Here is a 21,761-nt window from a genome sequence, read left to right on the forward strand (position 1 = left end):
TGTTGTTTCCTTCTTGGAGGATAAAATATAATTAACGTGTTTGATCAAGGAATCATGGGGTAGAAATAAAGATGACTGAGTCTTGTCTTGGCTGAGAGAGAAAAGTCACTTCATCCAAGGTTGGAAAGCATTTTGTGAGCTTCACGTTCCTGTGAGCTTAAGTAGGTGTCACAAGTCTTCAGGATGACTGGTAGACCTTCCCGGCACCAGACAGGCCTCTGCGTTCCCAGCTGGGCGGGCCCCTGCGGCATTCTTCTTGAATGAATTCAGCAGGGGTGCATCGTGGCCATTCCTTAGACCACGCCTGGAACATTTCTTGAATGAGTCCCAAGGGTCTGTTGAGAGACACCCATTTGGTCCCCGGGGTGATGCCCTGTGCACGCCGATAATTTTCTGTCCGTCGTCACTTTCCGATTTTGACTTTGGTAGGTGAGTGTCTCAGTGGAGTGAGTGGTGACGGGCGGGGCATGGGATGCTCAGCTTTTCCTGTGTGCTCACTCATCCTTTCCTGGGAGTCGGACTTGGGCTGTTGTGCCCACCACAGTGCTGACTCTCAGCGCAAATCCATGCTAGTCTGGGGGCAGGTGACAGGTCAGTCCTAGAGCCCTGCCCCCCACCCCAGTGGTGGGACAGCCAGAGAAAGGTGCACTGGCCACTGGAAATTGGACAGGTGCTGAATGTCCCTGGAAAGGCCATTCTTACAGCGGACCAGTGACAGGGAAGTTCTTGGGCCACCTGGGGTTCAGTCTTACTTTGTCATCACAGAATCACAGAAATGGGCTGATGCTTCTGAGGATTGAAAAATGGCGACTCTGGCTGATGTAGAAATCCCAGCCTCCACGCAAGTGATCACCTGACTGACTCCCTCATTAGAGGCAAACGTCATAGAGAAGTCACTTGACAAAGGCGGGTGCCTAGTTAGGGAGCTGGAACTGAATCAGGCCTTGTGAGGCCTGTGAGGGGTTTTCCTCCAGCCCCGAGGGGAGGTGCTGGGGGGACGGAACTGAGAACAAGGTTCGGTTGGGAACGTGTGTCTGTCCTGACAAGCCCTGTTTTCCCCCAACCGAAGGCCTCCAGTGAAATTTACCTCCACCTTTGCCCCATCAGGCCTGGAAACCTCCCTGCCCACCTCCCTCCACCCCTACTCTGTCTGAGAGTCAGAGAGCTGGAAGCCACTCCAAGACCGTGTCACTGAAAATGGATTTTGGACTAGGGGCGGCCCCCGTGGCCCCCGGGAGCTTGTCAGAGTGTGGGAATCCCAGCCCCAACCCTGGCTTGGCAATCAGATTCTGCATTTTAACGCGATCTCTGTGATCCGTGTGCACGTTAATGCAGGAGGAGCCCTGCTCTAAGAATTATCCTGCTCTGGGCTCTGTATTACGCCTGGGGAACTCTTGAAAAATACGGATGCTCAGGTCCCCCTCCCAAGAAATGCTGATTTAATTGGTCAAGTGCCGTTGATCTAATCCAATTCCTTTACTTAAGAGATCACCCAAGACCCAGAATGATCATGGGACCCATCCGAGTGTCTAACAGCTGGTTAGGAGCAAAGCTAGGATCACCCGAGATCATACCCCCAGGGCCCCCGGCTCCCCTTATGTCACTCACCGCAGCTCCTTTTGCTGGGGCCGTCCTCCAAAACCAAGTCACGAACACACATGCTGGAGTATAACTCAAAGAGGTGAGCGTGAGGGCTTCCTTGAAAAATCACAATTCATGGAAGGCCTCCTCTATGCCAGGGGCTGTTCAAGACCCTGTTGTTTGTTTTGGGTTGTTTTTTCATTTTCCAAAAGGACTAGTTTTATTTAAACAGAGTTGTAATCGCTTCAGTGGCAGGAGGAGTAAGAGAGGTTCCTTTTTCAGTCCCAGGGCCCCCATAATGCTGGTCTGTTGTTACCAGACACACTGGCAAGTAGCATCCTTTGGTAAGTTCACGGCAGTGGTTAGTCTCTCCCTGCTGGAGTAACAAGGTTTAGCGTCAATCTCTGCTTTTCTAAGAATCTTGAATTTAGGATTTCCAACTGTAACTACTCCAACTTCTATTTCTGAAGGTTTGAAATCAACTGATAGAGCAGTAGACAGGCATGTAATCGCAGTTTCCACTGTCTATTCAAATGTCCGGTCAAATTGCTTCTTTGTGGTTTTTTTTCCCCTAGGAAGCCAGTTGACTCTGTTTAACTCCTGCTGCAGTGGCTTTAAACCCAAAGTAGCAGCAGCCCAGTCAAGTCCTCGATCTTGTGGACGAGGGGTGAGAGGTGGAGTCACACGTTAGACCCACAAACCAGTACAGGGCCTGGTGGCAAAGAGGGGAAGGAGGGCAGGGCTCTCTGATGCGGTGCTGGCAGCAGGGGTGAGATGGGGAGGAGTGGGAGAGGGAAGGGATTGGCACCTGGGGAAGAGCTTTCTCATCGGACGGAGTAGCCAGGGCAGAAGGGAGCCCTGAGGTGGGAGCATGCGAGGGCCCTGGGGCTGGAGAGGGTCGAGGGAGGGCGCTGTCGTGGAAGATGAATCCCAGAGACAAGACTGTTGGGTCTTGGAGGCCACAAGCTGTGAGTCCTTTGGATCCTACTTTGAAGGAGATGCAGGCATGCAGGAGGGTTTCTAAACAGAGCGATGATTTTTTTCTGGCGTGGTTTTAAAAGGATGCTGCTGGCTGCTGGGTTGTGAATGTTATGCCTATAGAGGAGACAGGGCACAGTGGAGGTAATTCAGACAAGAGATGAAGGGTCCCAGTCCACGGTGCTTCTGGAAGGTGGCAGGAAGCCGTCAGGTTCTGGATCCGTCTGACAGTCCTGGGTATATTGCTCTTGGACTGGATGCTGGAGGGGCGTGGAGGATGGACTCCAAGATGTGTGGCCTGAGCAGTTGGTAGAATGGATTTGCAGTTTGTTTTGAGACGAGAAGCAGGTTTGGATGGGAAAATCAAGGTTTGTTTTGGAGCATGCTCGGTGTTTAAATAAATGAACAGTATTAGTCCTTCAGGATTCTAAGCTAACTTGTTTCTATGAAAGAGCTCAGGGTCCCCTGAGCCAGCATCCAGCAGTGCCTTGTTCTCTGCCTGCTCTCAAGATGCCATGTCTTTCATAGATGGATTTACAGTTTAATCTACGAGTCTTTCTAGTGTCACAATGTCCCTTGAGGTTTCTGGAGACATTCTGGGACACTTGGTGGCCTCTTGGGTGGGGCGGGTAAGGATTCCTTCCAGCCACCCCTGAGTTTTCCTTTGATAAGCGAGGGGGTCAGGCGTCTGTACACTAAGCCTGTTGGCAGTAAGGCAGTAAGGCCATGGGATGTTTTCCTTTCTGAAATCAATTTGCTCATTTCTTGTGCAGAGAACGTCTGGTTGGTCTGCATTTGGTCCCAGAGGCTCAAAACGCTGTCAAAAGCAGCACTTTTCTGCCAAACGAGAGCCAGGAAATCACTCCGGGTACGTGCCCAGGTGCCCAGGCCGAGAGCCCTCCTCCACCATCCACTCGGTACAGGAGCTGATGCTCTTTTATCTCAGCACTTTCTGAGTGCTAACTTCCCATTGCAATCACCTGGGAGCCTTAAAAAACACCAGTGGCAAAGCCCTTCGCCCTGAGATGCGGTTTAATTGTTCTGTTTTGTTTTGGTTTTGGTGGGGCCCTGGTACTGATAGCTTCCCCCTCTTTTAAAGAGACTTTATTTTTTAGAGCAGTGTTAAGTTCACAGCGAAATGGAGCAGAAAGCAGTTTCTATATATAACCGCCTCCTGACCCTAACACAGACTCTCCCACTATCTACATACCCCGCCAGAAATGGTTGGGACATGTGTTACAACCAATGAGCCTCCACTGACATGTCATTACCCCTCGAAGTCCATGGTTTACATCAGGGCTCACTCTCAGCGTTGTATGTCCTGTGGGTTTGGAGAAACATATAATGAGATCTATCCATCAATACAGTATTATACTGAATTGTTTCACTGCCCTAAAAATCTTCTGGCTCTGATTTACCGCAGCACGGATGGACCTAGAGATTGTCATACCAAGTGAAGTAAGTCAGAGACAAATACCATATGTCACTTGTATGTAGAACCTTAAAAAAATGACATAAATGAACTTATTTACAAAACAGAAATGGATTCACAGACATAGAAAACAAACTTACGGTTACTGGACGGGGGGAAATGTCGGGCAGGAGGGGTAAATTAGGAGTTTGGGATTTGTAGATACTAACTCCTATACATAAACTAGATCAACAGCAAGGTCCTGCTTACAGCACAGGGAACTATACCCAATACCTTGTAATAACCTATAATGATAAAGAACATGAAAAAGAATATATATATGTATAACTGAATCACTATGCTGTACACCAGAGACACACATAACATTGTAAATCAACTGCACTTTAATAAAAAATAAATCTTCTGGCAGTGTGGTATTTCTAAAAAGTACTCCAAGTGATTCTACGGTCCAGCTGGGGCTAAGAACTCTGAGTGCTCAGTGTGTGTCAGGTGCTGCTTTAAGCACTTGATGGAATTAACTCCCAGAGTCCTCCTGTCACACTCTGGTGTAGGTACAGGTGTTGTCCTGAGCCATTCACTGGCCTGTCCGATATCACACAGTGGATGGATGGGCAGTGGGTGAACCCAGGCAGGCTCGCCGCCAAGTCTGTCCCTTGACCACTGCATGCTGTGCTGGCTTTGTAATCTGCCTCTCTGATCTGCTCAGAAGTGGAAAAGGATTGAAGAGGAAAAGTCAGATTTCCTGGGCAGTTCACCCCCACGCCGTGCTCCTGAGCAGAAGTCTGTGCTCATTTCTTTGCTGTCCCTTACATACAACCTGCTCATTCCAGCTCTGAGACATCTGCCCGGAATGCCCTCCCCTGCTCCCTATCCAGCCAAAGTAATCCTTCCCTCTAGTCTCCGGTTCCGTGCTCCTGGCTCCATTCCCTGAAGATCCAGGCCACCTTGACTTGACCTCTCCTCTCCTATCTCCATCCACCAGATGTGCTCACTGCCTCAACGGTGCCTTTTGGAATACGATGACAGTAGAGTTTGCAGATTGCACACCGCTCCCTATTTAATCCCTGAAAGTCTTATCTCTTGGTCGCTCCCCCAGGGAAGGAAATAAATCTTATACCGGCAATTTTTTGGGTCTCCTTTTTCAAGTCCCACGCAGTGTGCAGGTATGTATAGGTCCAACAGGACGTGTGGGAGAATGGGGTGCTTCTACTTAACCAGAGGCCTCAGGAGAGCGGGAACCCCGCGTCTCACCCTAGTGCTCTGTGCAGATGTGGTGAGGAGCTTCCAGAATGATTTCTGCTCCTCCCTCAATGACTGCTCTGATCTGCTTCCATGAATTGGAGCCTGAGGTCCAAACTCTTCAGTCGGGGATGGAAAATCTTTCTCGATCTGGGCCCTGCCCGCCTCCTGGTGGGTGACTGTTCCTCACCCCCACCCCGTGGCCTGGGTCAGCCTCACTTTCTGCCTGTGGTTTGGTGTAATAGTAATCGCATCCCTCCCCACTCTCTCAAGCATCCTGTTTCAACAGTGAGTCGTGCTGTTGCCTCACCTCTCAGCCCACCACTCCCCCAGGTTCCAAAGAAACCTGGTTTACTGTTTTCTGTGAGGGCCTGAGCTTTCCTGCCTCTTCTCCCCACCGGCTTTTCCTTCTGCTGGGAGTGACCAGCCCCTTCCCCAACCTCAGGCATGTACCATCTTTCCTGCCCAAATCCTACCATGTATTTCCCAGGCCTGCTTCAGGTTTTAAGTTCCCAGGAAACCTGCCCTCATTATCTTGCACCCCTCACCCCGCCTGCCCCTCAATCTGTATAATTGGTCAGACTTTTAATGGCGCTTAGCCCGTCCTGTCCTTCATCGGAGCTGCTTGTATGGACACCTCGTTTCCCTCACTGGCTGGGGAGCTCCCGAGGGAGGGACTGGGAATTTAACATCTTTATCTTCTACACAGCAGCTCACACATTGCCATACATTTATCATTTTTTTTCAGCTGTCTAACTTAAGACGGTCGCACCTTATTTGGACCTCAGTTCCAATGTCTGTGAAATAAACCATCTCTGCACCAGTCAGGGTCTAACTGGGAAGACAGAAACCGTTTACAAGCTTTCAGTGCAGGGTTGCACAGGTGACTGAGCCAAATGGGGCACACTGAGGTCACCCAGAGATTAGCATCCGCAGGAAGCCACCATCTCCCACGCTGCAGAGACCAAGGCAGGAAGCAGGACCATTAGTCCCGGGTAGACCTGACCTGTGGGACCTGGAGCCACAGGGGAGGTGGAGGCTGCTGGAAATGCCACCTGAGGCTGGCTTCTTCTGTCTTCCCAGCCCTCTTTTGGTCAAATGCAGCAGGAAGCCGGTGGTCCTGGGAGTCAGGGAGACTCAGCCTCCAGCGGCCAGCCCTGGGATAGAGGGCAGACCAGGGGGAGGGGGCAGAGTAAGGGAGGGCAGTTGGGCCCCCCGAGCAGCACAGCCCGAAGGCCCCTTTCAGCTCTCCAGACGTGTGGTTCGATGTCTCTGTTGGATAAATAACTGAATGAACTGGTACATGTAAGGAATCTCTTCTTCAGTTTTGAAATGTGTCTAGCTGCTTGTGGAAAAATATCAAGAAAGTCTGTACTTCTCTAGTATTAGAATTCTTCCATCTCTGAAACAAACATAGCTTTGGGGCATGAGAAAGCCCCAGCCTTATGCCTTTGGTTATTCTGAATAATTCAATGAATAAAATTGACAGCAACAGCAGCTAGGCAAGTCATAAAATACAGACACTTAGTGTCAGGACATAGTATGACCTTCACCTGGTGCTAGGATTGTGGAAGGGACAGGCATGTCATCACACAAGTATTTACTGAACGGAGTCTCTCCCCCGCCTGCTGCATGGGCAGGCGAGGCTCAGGGAGGGAGAGGGAGACACTACAGTGTGTTCCCAGGTCTTGTTCTCTTCTCACGAACATGGAATACATATTAGAGAAATGTTGGGAATCCAGAGAGGATTCCAGATCTTACCTGTAGCCAATAATTTCAGCTTCTTCTCCTTTAAAAGTATATCCGTTTTGATAGGTCTATTGCACTGGTGGCTAAAGAAAAAAAAAATGATTCCATGTCTTCTTTTTGTACTTGTTACATTCTGTTCCCCAACCCTTTATCCTCATATTCTTATTTTATAGGGTTACTAGTCCCGTGGATACTTGCCCTGTACTCTTAATTCTCATTCATATTTATAACACTTGTCCCCAAGGCACAAAACCATCCTAAATTGGTGGGATCCCGAAGACCTTCTAGAATCAACATCACTCCCTGCCCCCACTCCCCTGGCCCCTCAACATTGATGGAAACCAGCCTCCTCCTTCCTAAAGTGAAATCACATAGACTCATGCATTGAGCATCAGATCAGCATCTTTAGCGGGTGGAACCCAGGCATACGTCTTCTTTCTCTTTGTGTATCAGGAAATTGAGGCCCAAAGAGACCGAGTCATCTGCCTAAGAGACCATATAAATGACTGTACTGAGCAAAACAGTCAGCCCTCCATGCCCCTGCCCCTCTTCCAGAGTCCAGCAGCACTTGTCTGCCAGGCGTTGTGCTGTGAGAGGATGCTGAGAGTGTTTTAAAGCTTCCCTAGGTGAAGAGCTTTAATCAGCAGTTCTCACAGTTGGTCATCCTTGGACCCCTGGGGGCCCCTAAAACTCTTTCAGAGGGTCTGCTAGGTCAAAACTATTATCACAAAGATGCTGAAACATTATTTGCCTCTTCAGTGTCTTGACATGTGCACTGATGGTAAAAAGCAATGGGTGGGAAAACTGAGGATGGTCTTAGTATGAATCAAGACAAGTGGTCCCAAACTCTGCTAGTTGTCATAGAATTCTTCACTGCCATACAGTCACAATTAAAAACTAACCAAACCCCCACAATCTTACTGCATAATGTCTTTGATGCATCAGTAAAAATTGTTAATTTTAGTAAGTCCTGACAACTCAGGACTTTTACTACCCTCTGTAATAAAGTGGGAAATATGCCTAGCGCACCTCAGGTGGATTTCCTTGAGATGATGGGTCATCTTGAGGAAAAGCACCTGTCTGATTGCTGAAGCTGCAAGCTGAGCTAGTCACGTTCTTTCATGGAGTACAGTCTTTATTTGAAAGAACAATGGGCAAACGATGGGTATTTGGCAAATATTTTCCAATATAAATGAACGAATTTCCAAATATAAATGAACAAATTTTCCTGCCACTTCAAGGAAAAGTAAAAGTATCTGTTGCCAGTGGTAAAAATCCAAGCTTTTTCAAAAGGTACAAAATTCCATTATAAAACAGATAAGTCCTGGATGTGCAATATACAGCATGGTAACTATAGTTAACAATACTGTGTTTTTTATTTGTAAGTTACTGAGAGAGTAGATCTTAAACGTTTTCATCACAAGGGGAAAAAAAACTGAATTATGTATGGTGATGGATGTTAACTAGACTTATTGTGGTGATCACTTTGCAACATACACAAATACCGAATTATTACTTTATATATCTGAGACTAATATAATTTTATATGTCAATTATACCAGTAAAGAAAAAAATCCGAGCTTCATTGCAGTCCCTTCTCTGAACTAGGGACTTCCAGTTTCTTCAAATGTTCTTTCTGCCTCTTTCTCTCCTCTCCTTCTAGGACTCTCATTGTGCAAATGTTGTAAGCTTGGTGGTGTCCCATGGGACTCTATTCAGTTTTACCCATTCTTTTGTCTTTCTATTCCTAAGACTGGGTATTCTCAGTCTCAGCTGATCATCTTCTAGTTCATTGATTCTTTCCTCTACCTGCTCGCATCTGTTGTTGAGCCCTCTAGTGAGTTTTTCACTTCAGTTATTGTACTTTTCAACTTTAGAATTTCTATTTGGTTCTAGTTTATAATTTCTATACCTTTATTGAGACCTGGTTCTCTTACTTTCCTTTAGTTCTTTAAATGGTCTTAAAATAGCTAATTTAAAGTCTTCATCTAGCAAGTCTAGGGACAGTTTCTATTGACTGCTTGTTTTCCCCCTGTATGTGGGCCACATTTTATTCTTTCTTTGTGTGTCTCATAGTTTTGGTTTCTATGTGTGTGAAAATGGAACATTTTAAACACTATAATGTGACAACTATGGAAACCAGATTCTCCCCCATTCCCTGGGCTTGTTGTTGCTTGCTTGTTTAGTGACTTTTCTGAACTTATTCTTTAAAATCTGTATCCCTGTTGTTTGTGGCCACTGAAGTCTCTGCTCCCAGTTACCTTGGTTGATAACGAATGGTCATACAGAGATTTCCGTAGATGCCGATACCCAATAAGTCTCCTGTTTTCTTTGGTGGGCTCTGTGCACATGTTGGGGGGTGGGGTGCCTTCAGCACTCAGCAGACAGTTGGCAAATCTGCTTTAGCCTTCACTTCCTGCTGGTGCAGAGTTTTAAGTTCAGTTAGAGGTGAGAACTTAGTGTCTTCTCAGGTCTTTCCTGAGCACGTGGACTGCCCTGGACACACTCTCAGTCTTACACATGAGCATGGCTTCCTAGATCCCCAGAAATAGGTTGCAGCTTTTCGGTGCCCTCTGTGGACGTGTCATTCCTCAGCTTTCCCTTTTAATCTTTTTGGTTAGCCTATTGTTTGCTTCAGTTGTTTGCTGCTGCCTCTGACTATTGCCTCTGAATTTTTTAATTTTATGAATGCTGTCAGGGAAAACATTGTTCACATTGGGTGGGTTCTGAATCAGGTCACCTAAAGGCAGTCTTGTGAGTAGGGTCTTCCAGGAAACCACTGGACAGGTCAGATAATGATGGTTCCTTGGGAATGGGGCTTTGAAGTTGCTCCAACCCTATTCTGCCCTCTCCAGTGGCTGCCAGGCTACTGATTTTCACTATGACTGTGGTCTCTTGGTTCACAAGACAACCGTGGAGTTGGGGTGGGGAGAGGACTAGGGCAAATTAAAATGCAAAGAAACCCCTCGCTCTTCTTATTGAGATTCAGCCATTTTTCTTGAATAAATGCTACCTAGATTGCCTTTGAGTTCTGAAAAAGTTGATTCAGACCAGTTTTGCCAGTGTTCTTGTTGCTTTTGTAAAGACAACTTCCAGAGGTCCTTATTTTTGCATTTTTGCTGATTCCCTCCATCTTCTACTTCTACCATGAATTTAGCACAGAATTGACTTACGTTGTCATGATAAATTAATATTTATATTATTTCCTTAATTCAAAATTTAGAGGACTTGTATCCTCCATTATAAGCTTGATAGTTTCCCAATACTTCAAAATTGTTTTGATAAGATCAGTAGTAATATTAATGAATGTCATTTTAAAAAATATTGTATATTGAACCATATTGATATTTGGAAGATCTCATGAACTAAGTTTTTCCAAATGCCCAATACATGATGTTACAAAACCATACATGGGCAAAAGATACAAGTAAAATGCAACATTGACCAATGGATTTTATGGAACAAGTATGAAAACTTCATTGATATGGTTTCAGATTCCACATTGAAGCTAATCTCTGAGTAGTATCAAAGAGATCACATGTGATCATATAAAAAGACCTTTAAAATACTCCTTCCTTTCCCAACTACATACCTGTGTGAGGCCATATTTTCCCCACATACTTCAACCCAAGCAATATATTACATCACATTGTATACAGAAACAGATACAAAAATCCAGCTCTCTTCCATTAAGCCACAAGCTGTATGAAAAAGAAAAAGTAAAGTAATCCCACTCTTCCAATTTTACTTTGTTCTGGAAAAATATAGGTATTTTTCATAAAAATATTTTATTTATGCCAGTATATAATGAGTTAAATTTTATTTTTGGAGGAATAAATGAATGTTTTATATTTTTCTTAGTTTTAATTTAAATATGATGAACACTGATGTATATAACCCCCATAAACAAAAGTTCTTTGAGTCCTCAGTTATTTTTGAGGCTTTAAAGGGGTTCTGCCCCCAAAGTGTTTGTGAACCTCTTTTAGACCAATCCAGGGTGTTCAAGTACAGAAGAAGCCCCAAGTACTTAGTGTCATAGCATCCCTTTTTCTCTGATACAGAAATGATTAACTTAGAAAGAGCCTAGGGTATTCAGGCAAGATTTTCACAGCAAAGTGGAAGGATGCTGATGCTCCTTCAGCCTAAAGGAGAGGTGTGCAAGGAGAGACTGCAATTAGTTGTTCAGGGAGTTTCTGCCGGGATGGTTTTGCATTCCTGTCAAATCACTGTGGGGCACTCAGGTCACTCTGCCAGCATCTTGCAAAGATGCTACACCCCAAACTTATATTCATATCATTTCCGTGGTTCCCAAGAAAGTCCCTTTTCGAACTTCCTTTGCCTTTCTGGACTGCATCATACAACTTGGCAGAGAACTGACATACAACATTGAGAAATTTATAATATCTGCCTCTGGAGATTTTTAGTCCTTTTAGGGCTGGACATGATGCCTCCCCCATCTCCTTGAGTCACCTTCAGCTCTTCCCATCGTATTAGTACAACTCTTGTCAGTTGACCCATCAGGATGAAAACTTAGGACAGAAATGCTTTATTTGCCAATATGATCTCTTCCTACACCCTGTCACTTCTGTTCCCAAAAGTTTACTTCCTAACAGGGTACCCCGAGCCAGACAGCAGTCAGAAGCTCTGGTTTCCTATCCTAGCTCCGCCACTTGTTGACCTCGTCAGTTTGGGGAAAGGACTCGTCTGAGCCCCAGTTTTGCATACAGGGAGCAGCTGGCATGCTGTTTAATAGAGGAGGTGTTCAACAAAGGCTGAGTTCCTTGCTCGATTTTCTCCACCTCCTTGTGAGGATGCTTAGAGATAATTATCTGGGACGTGCCAACCGCAAACCATAAATCTCTCAAAGGCATTCATTAGCCAATGAGAAGTTAATTATACTTAATCCAGCTCCCTTTCCTCCCTAGTGTCCTCGGGAGGACTTGGAAATCTTATATCAGCTAGAACACATGTTCCCCCAAATCCCATATTACTAAACACATTCCCCTATCTTATAATTTAGTCATTCAGAAGTTAAATATACCTAGTCCATTATTTACTCCATAGTTTTCTAAAATTTGTTTTGTTTTCCCTCTTCAATTCTTGAGAATCCTCTCTGTTCCCTCCTTTGTCTCTTTATTACCTTGTCCTTTGTGCCTCTTGGGTTTGGTTTCTTCTCTTCCTTTCTCTTCTTGCACACAAGTCATAGTGACTTCAGGGTGGCTGGTTTGTTCAGCAGAGGGACCATGACCTGGATAAATCAGAAAATCAGAGTTACGTGGGATTTTCCAGTAGCCCATGGTGCTGTTTTATGTCCCTTGTAAGCTGTTAACTGAGGCCAAATCTCCAAGATCTAATCAGAAAGAGGCATAAAGGGAGTGACATGAGCAATAAGAAACTCAAGCAAAGGTCACGTCCTCTCCACACCTCCCTCAGCTTTAACTAAAGAGACCTAAGCTAATTCATGACGATGAGGGTGAGGATGTCTCCGAGGGTGGGCCAAGGACGATTTGTAGCAGACTGTGTTTGGGAACTTTAAAAGCAAATTCTTAGGCCCTTTAACCGCAGATTCTGATTCAAGAATTTTGAATGGAGTTTCTTGATTCTTCTCCATAATTCTTGGGAAACAGAGGCAACCTGGTCTTAGCACTGCTTCATTTTTTTAAAAAATTGAATTGTATTTGACATACTACATTGTGTAAGTTGAAGGTGTACAGTATATTGATTTGACACATGTATATTGCAGTAAGACTGTCCTATCAGCCTTAGCTAATACCTTGATCACATCACGTAATAATAATTTTAGCACTTCCACATCCTTATAGAGGACATGTGGCATAAAGTTTCTGCTTTGCAAAGTCCCTTCACATTGATTTTGTCATTTGAACCTTGTGAAACAGACAGGAGCAGGTACTGTTTCCCCCAGAAAGTTGCCCTAAATGTTAGTCTCCCTGTGCTGTTGGCCAAGGCAAATCCACGTATCAGCTGTGGGTCCGGCTTGGCCAGCCTCCACCACACCTACCAATTACCAACAAAACAAGGTATTAATGAAATTGGAATTAGTCTATGATTTCTGAAAATGAGGTCTACATGAGCGGGCACCCAACGATTGAGGGCTTACGAGCACATATGAGCTCAGCAAGCAAAGAGGTCCGTGCGGTAAGGAAGAGAGAGGATCAGGAAGACTGTGTCCCGTTGCTGTGAGCATCTAATGCTAACCCTCCTGGGTTAGATATTTGTGTACCTTTTACACACATCAGTCAGTAAAGATCTGAGCAGCCTCTTTAAGTCTGAGTTAGACCCTCAGCTCCTGCCTTCTGTAAGATCCTTTTTTTTTCCCTTGATGGAGGTACTGGGGATTGAACCCAGGACCTCGTGCATGCTGAGCATGAGCGCTACCACTGAGCTATTACCCTTCCCCACAACTCCCACCTTCTGAAAATGGTTGACTTCTGAGCTGTATGATACACAGAGTGAGATCAGCAGTGCTACAACCACAGTGGGGTCAAATGAGATAAGTAAGAGTGCAAATCATGAAGCAAGGATAACAAGACTTTATTGGGACTGTAGACCCTGGAGCAGGGTCCAAGTGGGAAAGGTCAGCAAAGCAGGTCAGGCTCCAGGCACTGTGTGGCTCCAGTCAATAAAGAGAGGGGCGGCAGAGCACCGTCTCTCCTGGAGTAGGGAGAGCAGGCTTGGCGTGATCCAGGATTCAGTTTCTTCCCTGCTGGGCCAAAGCCGAACACTTGGCTTGGTCTTGGTTAGGCTGGCATGTGGGTGTGGGCTTCCAGCCAGAGGGATTCAAGGCTGTGGTTTAAACTTTATAGTCATGTTAAATTACAGAGGAAACTGCACCGTTCTTCATACACATAATCCTGGTATGGTATCTTTACAGCCTCCTGGCAGGAACCATGCCTTCTTAGCATGGTCTAAAAAATGGGAGTCATTGATCATGCTTTTCCACTATAGGACTTGGAATACTTCAGTTATTTGTGTGCAGTGCCTCACTCCAGAAAATAATGCTTTTTCAAATTCCCATAACATAAAAAGTGACTTAAAATAAAAGGAGAGAAGAAGAAGCTAGAATATAAAATGTTTTCCCATTCATCTAAGTAACTCTCAGCATTTTCAGTTTGGGGTAAGATTGTGGAAAGTCTGAAGGGAGAATGCTGAGCATCCTGGCCAGTTGTCTCTGACCACAAACCCCTTCCCAGGGAGACCACAGGTTTCCCTGAGCACAGTAAAAGCATAGACATTTTCTGTATGTGTCACGATGTAAGAAAACACAGGCATGCCCATCCAAATGCGGCAAACTTACCTGTGTCTGCTCTTCATCCTAGCTGTACCCAGAATGACGCTGCTGTTTATCAAATATCTGCTAAAAACTGTTTTGGGATGATCTGCTGTTCTGCTTCCATTGAAGTTGAGTGCTCGTCGGAGAATCTACAACTCCCTCCTAACCCGAAAGGTGAAGGAGTCACAGGTTGGACACATGAAACAGAGACATATGAGCAGGAGAGCACAAATCAAACTGATGAGAAAGAGCATCCTTATAAGGAAGAAGAAAGTATTGCCTCGGGCACTCCCATGCCCGCTGACTCCCCCTCCTCCATGTTCAACGGTTTGTGCTCATTGCAGTCATTGGCCAATGATGACATAGGTGCATCCAGTTCTGAAAATCCCTTGGATGTTAAAGACGCGAGGCAAACTGCAGAGGCTTGTGATCCAAATAAAACAGAGGAAACTGCAGATGGGTGGCTTTTTCCTAAGTCAAGTCATATTCCCGATAAACAAGATGTGTTTTGCCACGGGACAGTGCATTCCAAAGTATCAAGGTTAATGGATGGTGCCTTAGACAATGATGGCCCTAAGGATGAAGCCTTAAACTCTAGTCACCAAAATCCCCAAACCCAGAAGTACATCAGCTTCAGCGTCCCACTGACGGAGGCCACGCCCTCCGCTTCCCCAGGTGACAGGGCCACCATCCGCAAGCCAGTCAGCCCACCGGTTTCCAGCACCGACTCTGACAGTGATTATGAACTTTGCCCAGAGATAACCCTAACCTACACCGAGGCATTTTCAGATGATGACCTGGAGTATCTGGAATGTTCCGATGTTATGACAGATTACTCTAATGCCGTTTGGCAAAGGAACCTACAGGGGACTGGGCATGTTTTTTTATTAGAAAGCGATGACGAAGACGTGGAATTCAGTGAGTGTGGCCTGGGTGGGTGTGAGCATCTCCTCAGTGAAATGGGTTGTGGGCCTCGGGTGTCGGGTAACACCCGGCCTATGGATGCCACCGCTGGCCTCTGCGGTTATCACTCACCACCCCAAGAAGTGGGGGTGAGGAGCAGCCGAGCCTGCACACACAGTGCCTCACCCCTGCAAACAGGGATGACTCTGATTCTGGGACCTCACCAGGATGGGACGGCGACGGTGACCGACCAGGGCAGATATAAACCTCCCTCTGCTCCGGAGGCTGCTGAAAATGGTTATCCAGGAATTCAGGGAGAAACCAGAGACAACTGCCACGCAGGAGAGGAATTCTCCGGTGACAATCTGCTAAACGTGGACAAAGCAGTGACAGGGAGAGAGAGGGAGCGCTCATCGGGTGAGTTAGGAAAATCAGGGATGAACCAGTGTTTGGAGACCGTGGCCGAGAGAACAGCAGAGGGGAAAGACTTACTGAGCAGGAGGGGCTCAGAGAAATCTGCCAGGGTGAGGCGACCAGGGATCAAGGGGAAACCCAGGAAGCTGAGCCCCAGCCTGGGAGAGAGTGCAACAGAAGCCCCTCCTCATTGCCTCTATCCCAAAGGACTTGTTAAGCACACACTAACCCCAAGTGATAAAAGAGACAGCTCCTGTGCCAGAGCAGAGGCTGCTGCCCTGAATCCCCAGATCCATGCAGAAGGATGTGTTCTTCCAACCCAAGCAGAGCAAGAAGCAAAACCCCTGCAGACTCCACCAGGCTCACTCTCCAAACGAGGGAAGTTGGACTTCCAGGCAGAAGGGGTGTGGGTTAAAAAAGTGTTTGAAACAAGCCAGGTTCCAGGCTACAGTGATCATCCTCAGGTAAGACTTCTCTTTTTAAAAATTACAAGCTAAAGTGTGTGTGTGTGTGTGTGTGTGTGTGTATTTCCTTTTACTTCACACTCACAATTGCTGTACCACAGTGTACATCAAAATAATTCTCCCAAAACCATCAGGGTACTTGTGAATGACAGGGGCTGCTGCTGGGAAGGAAATCTGGATTTGAAAAAAGGCCCAGATAAACCCTAAGCCATCCTAATTATAGCAAAAGACAGATAGAAGTAAGAGGCACTAATGGGATACTGGACAGCTGGAAAAAGAAATCTGATATTTTGTCTACTGCATGTGTTTTACCAGGCAATGTCACTATTCAGAAAGTTTTTCAAGCAAATGTTTTGGGTGTAGCCTTTAAAAAAAAATCAAAACATGCTTTTTAGTAATTTGGGGGGCACTTTGAAAACTGATAAATGCTGTCTTTAATCAGAATTGATAGTACAAATGGAAGATCTAAGTGTCTACAAGATTTGCAGAATTCACTTAATGATGCTAGGCAAAATAGACAAAGTAGATTTTGCTGTGCTCAAAAATCACAGTAGATTGTTGAATGAATTTCTGTTTTATTTTCTTTTTCTTAGACTACAAAGTATAAAAAAAACTGCAGGAAGTAAAACAAAAACTTTTACTCTATTTCTGATTTGGGGATATATTTGAAAGAGATGGAATTAAATTAGTGGGACTAATTAATATATAAAAGACATTACGCTTGGTATATGAATTTATTGTATTTTTAATTTTAAAGGGTTCCAAATGGGCTTAGAACTGATGCTGTACTGTGGCCAAGATTTGAGTTTTGTAATGCCTAAGGACAGTTATTTATCAAGTATTTTTACTATGCCTCTGTTCTCCCTTGTTTTTGTAGAAGACTAGACGTACTCCAAAGAAAGTAAAATATTCCCCAGTGCATTCAAAGGTACTGAACTCCCTCTGTGAAAAAGTGAAAACTTAATACATTGCTTTCTAAAGATCCAGTCATAAAACAGCCAATCTAAAAAGCTCGAGATATGAGGTAGCTTTTTCCTGACCAAACTGGAAAAATTCCACTGGCCAAATTAGCCACATCAAGGCCACATTTCTACTTTACTTTTTAAGCAGGAGAGCCAGCTTCGTCCTATTTGGTTGCTTCACACACCAGTGAGTGACCACAGATTCATGCCCAGAATAAGTTTATGGAGGTGGTTTGGCCAAATAGTAGTAGACAATTAAGTTATGGTGTTAAATTTTCCATGTCAGTAAACATAGCAGTTCTTTTTCTACTCATAAAATGTTCTTCCTGGCTTAGCCAAGTGCCTTTTTACAGTTGTTTATCCATGTTGAGCATTTCATGGGGCAAATTACTTTAATTATTAAAGGTTGTGGGTTAGGTGGGGAGTGGGGTGCAAAGTGGCCTAAAAAAAGTTAGTGGAGGGGAGGGGGCTATTGACAATGTTAGTTTCAGACCCACCACTGTGGGAGGCAATTTCTAGCTCCCTCAACTGCCCCAAATTGAGAGGTGCTAAAGGAAGGAGCCCCCTTTGTCATCCTCAGCTGCACCTTAAACTAAAGTCTGAGATGGAGGGCCCTGGGGCCCAACAAGCTCACTTGTTTCCTGGCAATGCAGCGAAGTAAAACGGGCCATCTCTGGGACCAAGCTTGTCTGTCTTGCACCCACTCTTTCTCTATCAAAGTCACTAAGGGACCTCCTGCTTACACACTCACACCTTCATGGGTGCACACCCACCTCGCCAGCTATCAGCTCAAGGCTCGATCTGTGTTTAGACAGAGGCAGTTATCTCAGGACCATGAACGTGACTTTTTAAAAAGCTCGCATTCTGCAGGTAGAGTGGGGACCATTTCTCACTTTGCTATTCTCAGTAGCAGAACTGACCTCTCACTCAAGGGACATCAGTAGAAGCTGTATATTCAAGAACAGTTCTGTGCAGCCCACAGATGGAAATAGGATCTCTGTATCTGTGGCATTTATTGACCCTTGAGTAAAGCAGGAACATTTTGCCACAGGGTTAGTGGCATAGTGTGTGCACATTCTTAAACCCATGCAAAAAGTTACTCTCTAATGTAGGTGCCTGTGTTTCTTACACACGTACACAACATAGCCAAATTTACAGCAGATGGGTAAATATCATTGCAAATGTGACTCAAAAGCATTAGGGGGTCATTGGAACCATATCAAATTTTTAATAATACTGCTGAAAAAAAAAAAACCAAGATTGGTGAATCTTTCCATAATGAAGTCAAAGTCAAAAGACATTTAAAATATTTATTCTCAGACATCTGAGGCTTGGGAACTTAAAATTGGAAATGGTTAAAAAATCCTTGGTTGGGGGGGTAATATTGATAAATTTGCCCACTCTTGCCTCTTGCCTGATTCACTTACCTTTAAGGTGACCAGCAGGAGAAGCAGTGACCAGCATCTTATCTTTTACTGTTTGATCTTCATCTGTGTATTGCTTTTAGCTTTCTGAGAAAAGCTCCATTACCTCTAACCCTGCGTTGTAAGAGCAAGGCTAACATGTAGCCTGAACTATCTCCAGGAGTCCTTGCTTCCTGTCTTCCTTTCCCAGTCCTCTAAGGCCATCTTGTTCTGCTTTGTCTTGAAATAGTGCTTACCCAGGCTAGGATTGGAAAGCCCCCAATTTCTCTACATTTATGGAGGATTCCCAAATTAATCCCAGGTTGGGAGTGGAAAACAGAGAGGGTACCCCAGGCTAACTTGAATCATCTTCAAGTGTCACACCGCCAATCCTTCTCCTTGGTTCTCATCTCGCTTTCTTGATCCAACTCAGAGGCGAAGCCTGCCAGTCTGCCCATCTTAAGTTTCCCTGAAGCCATGCTGGCGTAAGATCATCCTCACTCTTAAATCAGAAGTTCTGTGTCTGTCCCTCTGCACAGCTGCCCTGCTTCGCCCCAGAGAGATTTGCGTTTCTCTTTGGGTTCCTGAGCTCTCAAGTGTACAGTGTGGAAATATATTCTTAGATTCTGATAGTTAAGAATCGTCCTGACTGCGAATCAGCACTAGGCAGAGAAGGTGAGCTCCATGGTGACAGGGGGTTTGGTCACTGTGTTTTATTCACTGATATGTCCCAAGTCCTTGGAAGAGCACTGGCCACATAAGAGGCACTCAGTAATTGAACAAGTAAGTAGCCACTCGGCACTGAATTCCAAGTATAGGCAGGTATGAGTCTAGTAATCACTGGTCTCAACTGCTTTATGGCCTCATTGTCATAAGTCCTTTCCTTGGTCTCCTTCATACCAACTTTCCACTAGGAAATTGCCTCCCATTGCTCTTCTGGCCCTGGGAATGGATTGGTTTGTGCTGAGCCATCCACACCTTGCACTTGGCTTCCCTTGTGAATGCTGGTGATTCACATACAACCTTGACCTTATCAGCGCCTTATCAGCTCTCATAAATTGCTAACTAGATCCAGAAACATCTAACCACTTCCCCCTTAACATTCAGGACCTGTTTTCTTATTGCTTCTGTCTACGCCTGGGAGGCAAAGCAGACATACTCATGGATTTCCGTATCTGGAAAATGAAGCATTTTCTCAAACAGGGTGTGTTTCTCCCATCCTCTTCTCTGGAATGCCTTCACTTGGCTTGTTGCTACTCAGCTCACCTGAGCCTTTAAGGCCAAGGTGCAGGGTCCTTCAGATTGCACTCCCCTTGAAGTGCTTTCCTCATCCCTAACCATGATTTCTCCTTCTGGAGGAACAGCATTCGTGTCTGCTTTCTTTGTATAACACGGTGGGCTCTGGACCGGAGTTTGGTTCCTGCCCTATTGCTTTCTGAGGCTGCGCCCTGGGAAAAATTACCTATGTTCTCCCAGCCCCAGTTTCCTCTTCTACAACAGAAATAATAAAAATAACCACCACCACCACCTCACAGAGTGTTGTGCGGATTAAAGTCTTCCATGTAAAGAGCTCAGCACAGTACCTATTATGCAGTTAACATTTAATAAGTATTATCATTTTTTGGTTTATTTACCTTCTTAATACATATATCTCTTCTCATATTAAAGACTGGCTACAAGAGGTTTTAGACTTTTTTAATTGAAAATGTTGATGAGATAATTGTACATGTGCATATAGTTGTAAGAAGTAAGTCAGAGAGATCACTGTACACGTTGCCCAGTTTGCTAACATTTGGCAAAACTATAGTATAATCTTCACAACCAAGACATTGACATTGATACATCTACTGATCTTATGCAGATTCTCCCAATTTCACTTGTACTTGTACGTGTGTGTGTGTATTAAGAAATGTGTCGCCTGTGTAGGCTTGTGTGATAAATGTGGTAGGAAACTTCATGTCAATCTGAGTTCAGCCTAGTAGCTAGGCAGGCGGTGTCATAATACGGTCTATGGCAGCTTGAAATGTGTATGGCCACCCAGTGACAGGCAGGGCACATTGTAGGTCTCCAGTAAATTTCTTTTAAAGCATAGGCAAATGCAAGCAGAAAATCTAAACCTTCTTGCAATATAGTTTTTGTGTATGGGACATATCCTGAGATTTGAATTCATTTGCATAATAAAATGCTAACACTGACGCAGGAAGGCGGATAAGCTAGCTCTCTGCCGATGATGGAAAGGGCAGAAATTTATAATCACTCATCTCTCAGCACGTGTATGTCGCACCTCTTGTCAGCAACATTCCATGGCTGACCCAGGGAGTAACACAAACATTTGTTTTGTTTTTAATCACAAAGCCCACTGAGCTGCTTCTGCCAAAAGCCATTACCATCCTGGACCTGCGAGACCGTTGACTGCTCGGGCTTAGGGCAGTCATTGTGCTCAGTCGGTGTTGAAAAATCAGTGGAAGTTCATCAGTACCTCCAGCCTTGCTCCTCGCAGTGTGGTCTGCAGACCAGCTTGTCAAAATGCAGAAGCTCAAGACCCGCCCCAGTCTTGCTGAATCAGAATCTGCAATTTTAACCCAGTTCCTCGGAGATACATATGCACACTGACGTTCCCAAAGTCCTGGTCTGCAAGAGGAGCTCTTTCCCAGGTTAGAAAAGACCCTAGGGCAGTCATCTCAATCTAGCTGCACCTGGGACCTTAAACCATTCTGATGCCTGAGTACCCCCCTTCTCCACATTCTGATGTAGCTTGGTTTGCCGTGTGGCTTGGGCATTGAGGGTTTTAAAAGCTCCCAGATCTGCAGTACCTCCTTGAGAATCTTAGCTGTGCTTTAGAACCATCCCTGGTATTTTCTAAATATACGGGTGACTAACCCCCCTCCCTTTTCTGAGGTCCAGATTTTGGTGGGTCTAAGGCTTTTGGGGAGTGGGATGCAGATGTTGACCTGGGGGCTCCAGGTCCCAGCCTGGCAGAGCAGGGCTGCACAGAGCTAAAGCTTGTACCCCTCATGGGATTCTGGAGTGCCTGGCCCCTGATTTCCCGCAATCTTAGCTGAGGAAAAAAGTGCCAGATGATTCAAAACTACTTTTTAAATAGAGGCCACACATAAGTTGTTTCTGCTTTGGTGCAGTGTCTGTACTATCTCACGTTCTGCAAAAGCACACGCTTAAAAATGTCACATTTGCTGGGGAAAATAGTATTCCCCACAGGTTACTTCATAAACAAGCCATTTAAAACTAGACAAAAGCAAAAAATGTACCAGGAAGCTCCTCGGGCCGTGCAGGGAGGTGGCTCAGGTGGGCCCGTGGCCGCCGTGGCAGAGATGAAACACAAGATCA

At 45.3% G+C, this 21,761-nt stretch overlaps 1 protein-coding gene across 1 annotated transcript in view; it reads left to right on the forward strand.

Moving 5' to 3' along the window:
• Window positions 1–21,761, forward strand: part of ALPK2 (alpha kinase 2) — a 94,488-nt gene that overhangs the window by 20,543 nt on the left and 52,184 nt on the right. The window contains exon 4 of the mRNA XM_006205742.4: window positions 14,317–16,051. Coding sequence (XP_006205804.2) covers window positions 14,317–16,051 — 1,735 coding nt within the window. The remainder of the gene's footprint in view (window positions 1–14,316; window positions 16,052–21,761) is intronic.

This window comes from Vicugna pacos, chromosome 30 (assembly GCF_048564905.1).
Source record: "Vicugna pacos chromosome 30, VicPac4, whole genome shotgun sequence".
NCBI classification, from domain to species: domain Eukaryota; kingdom Metazoa; phylum Chordata; class Mammalia; order Artiodactyla; family Camelidae; genus Vicugna; species Vicugna pacos.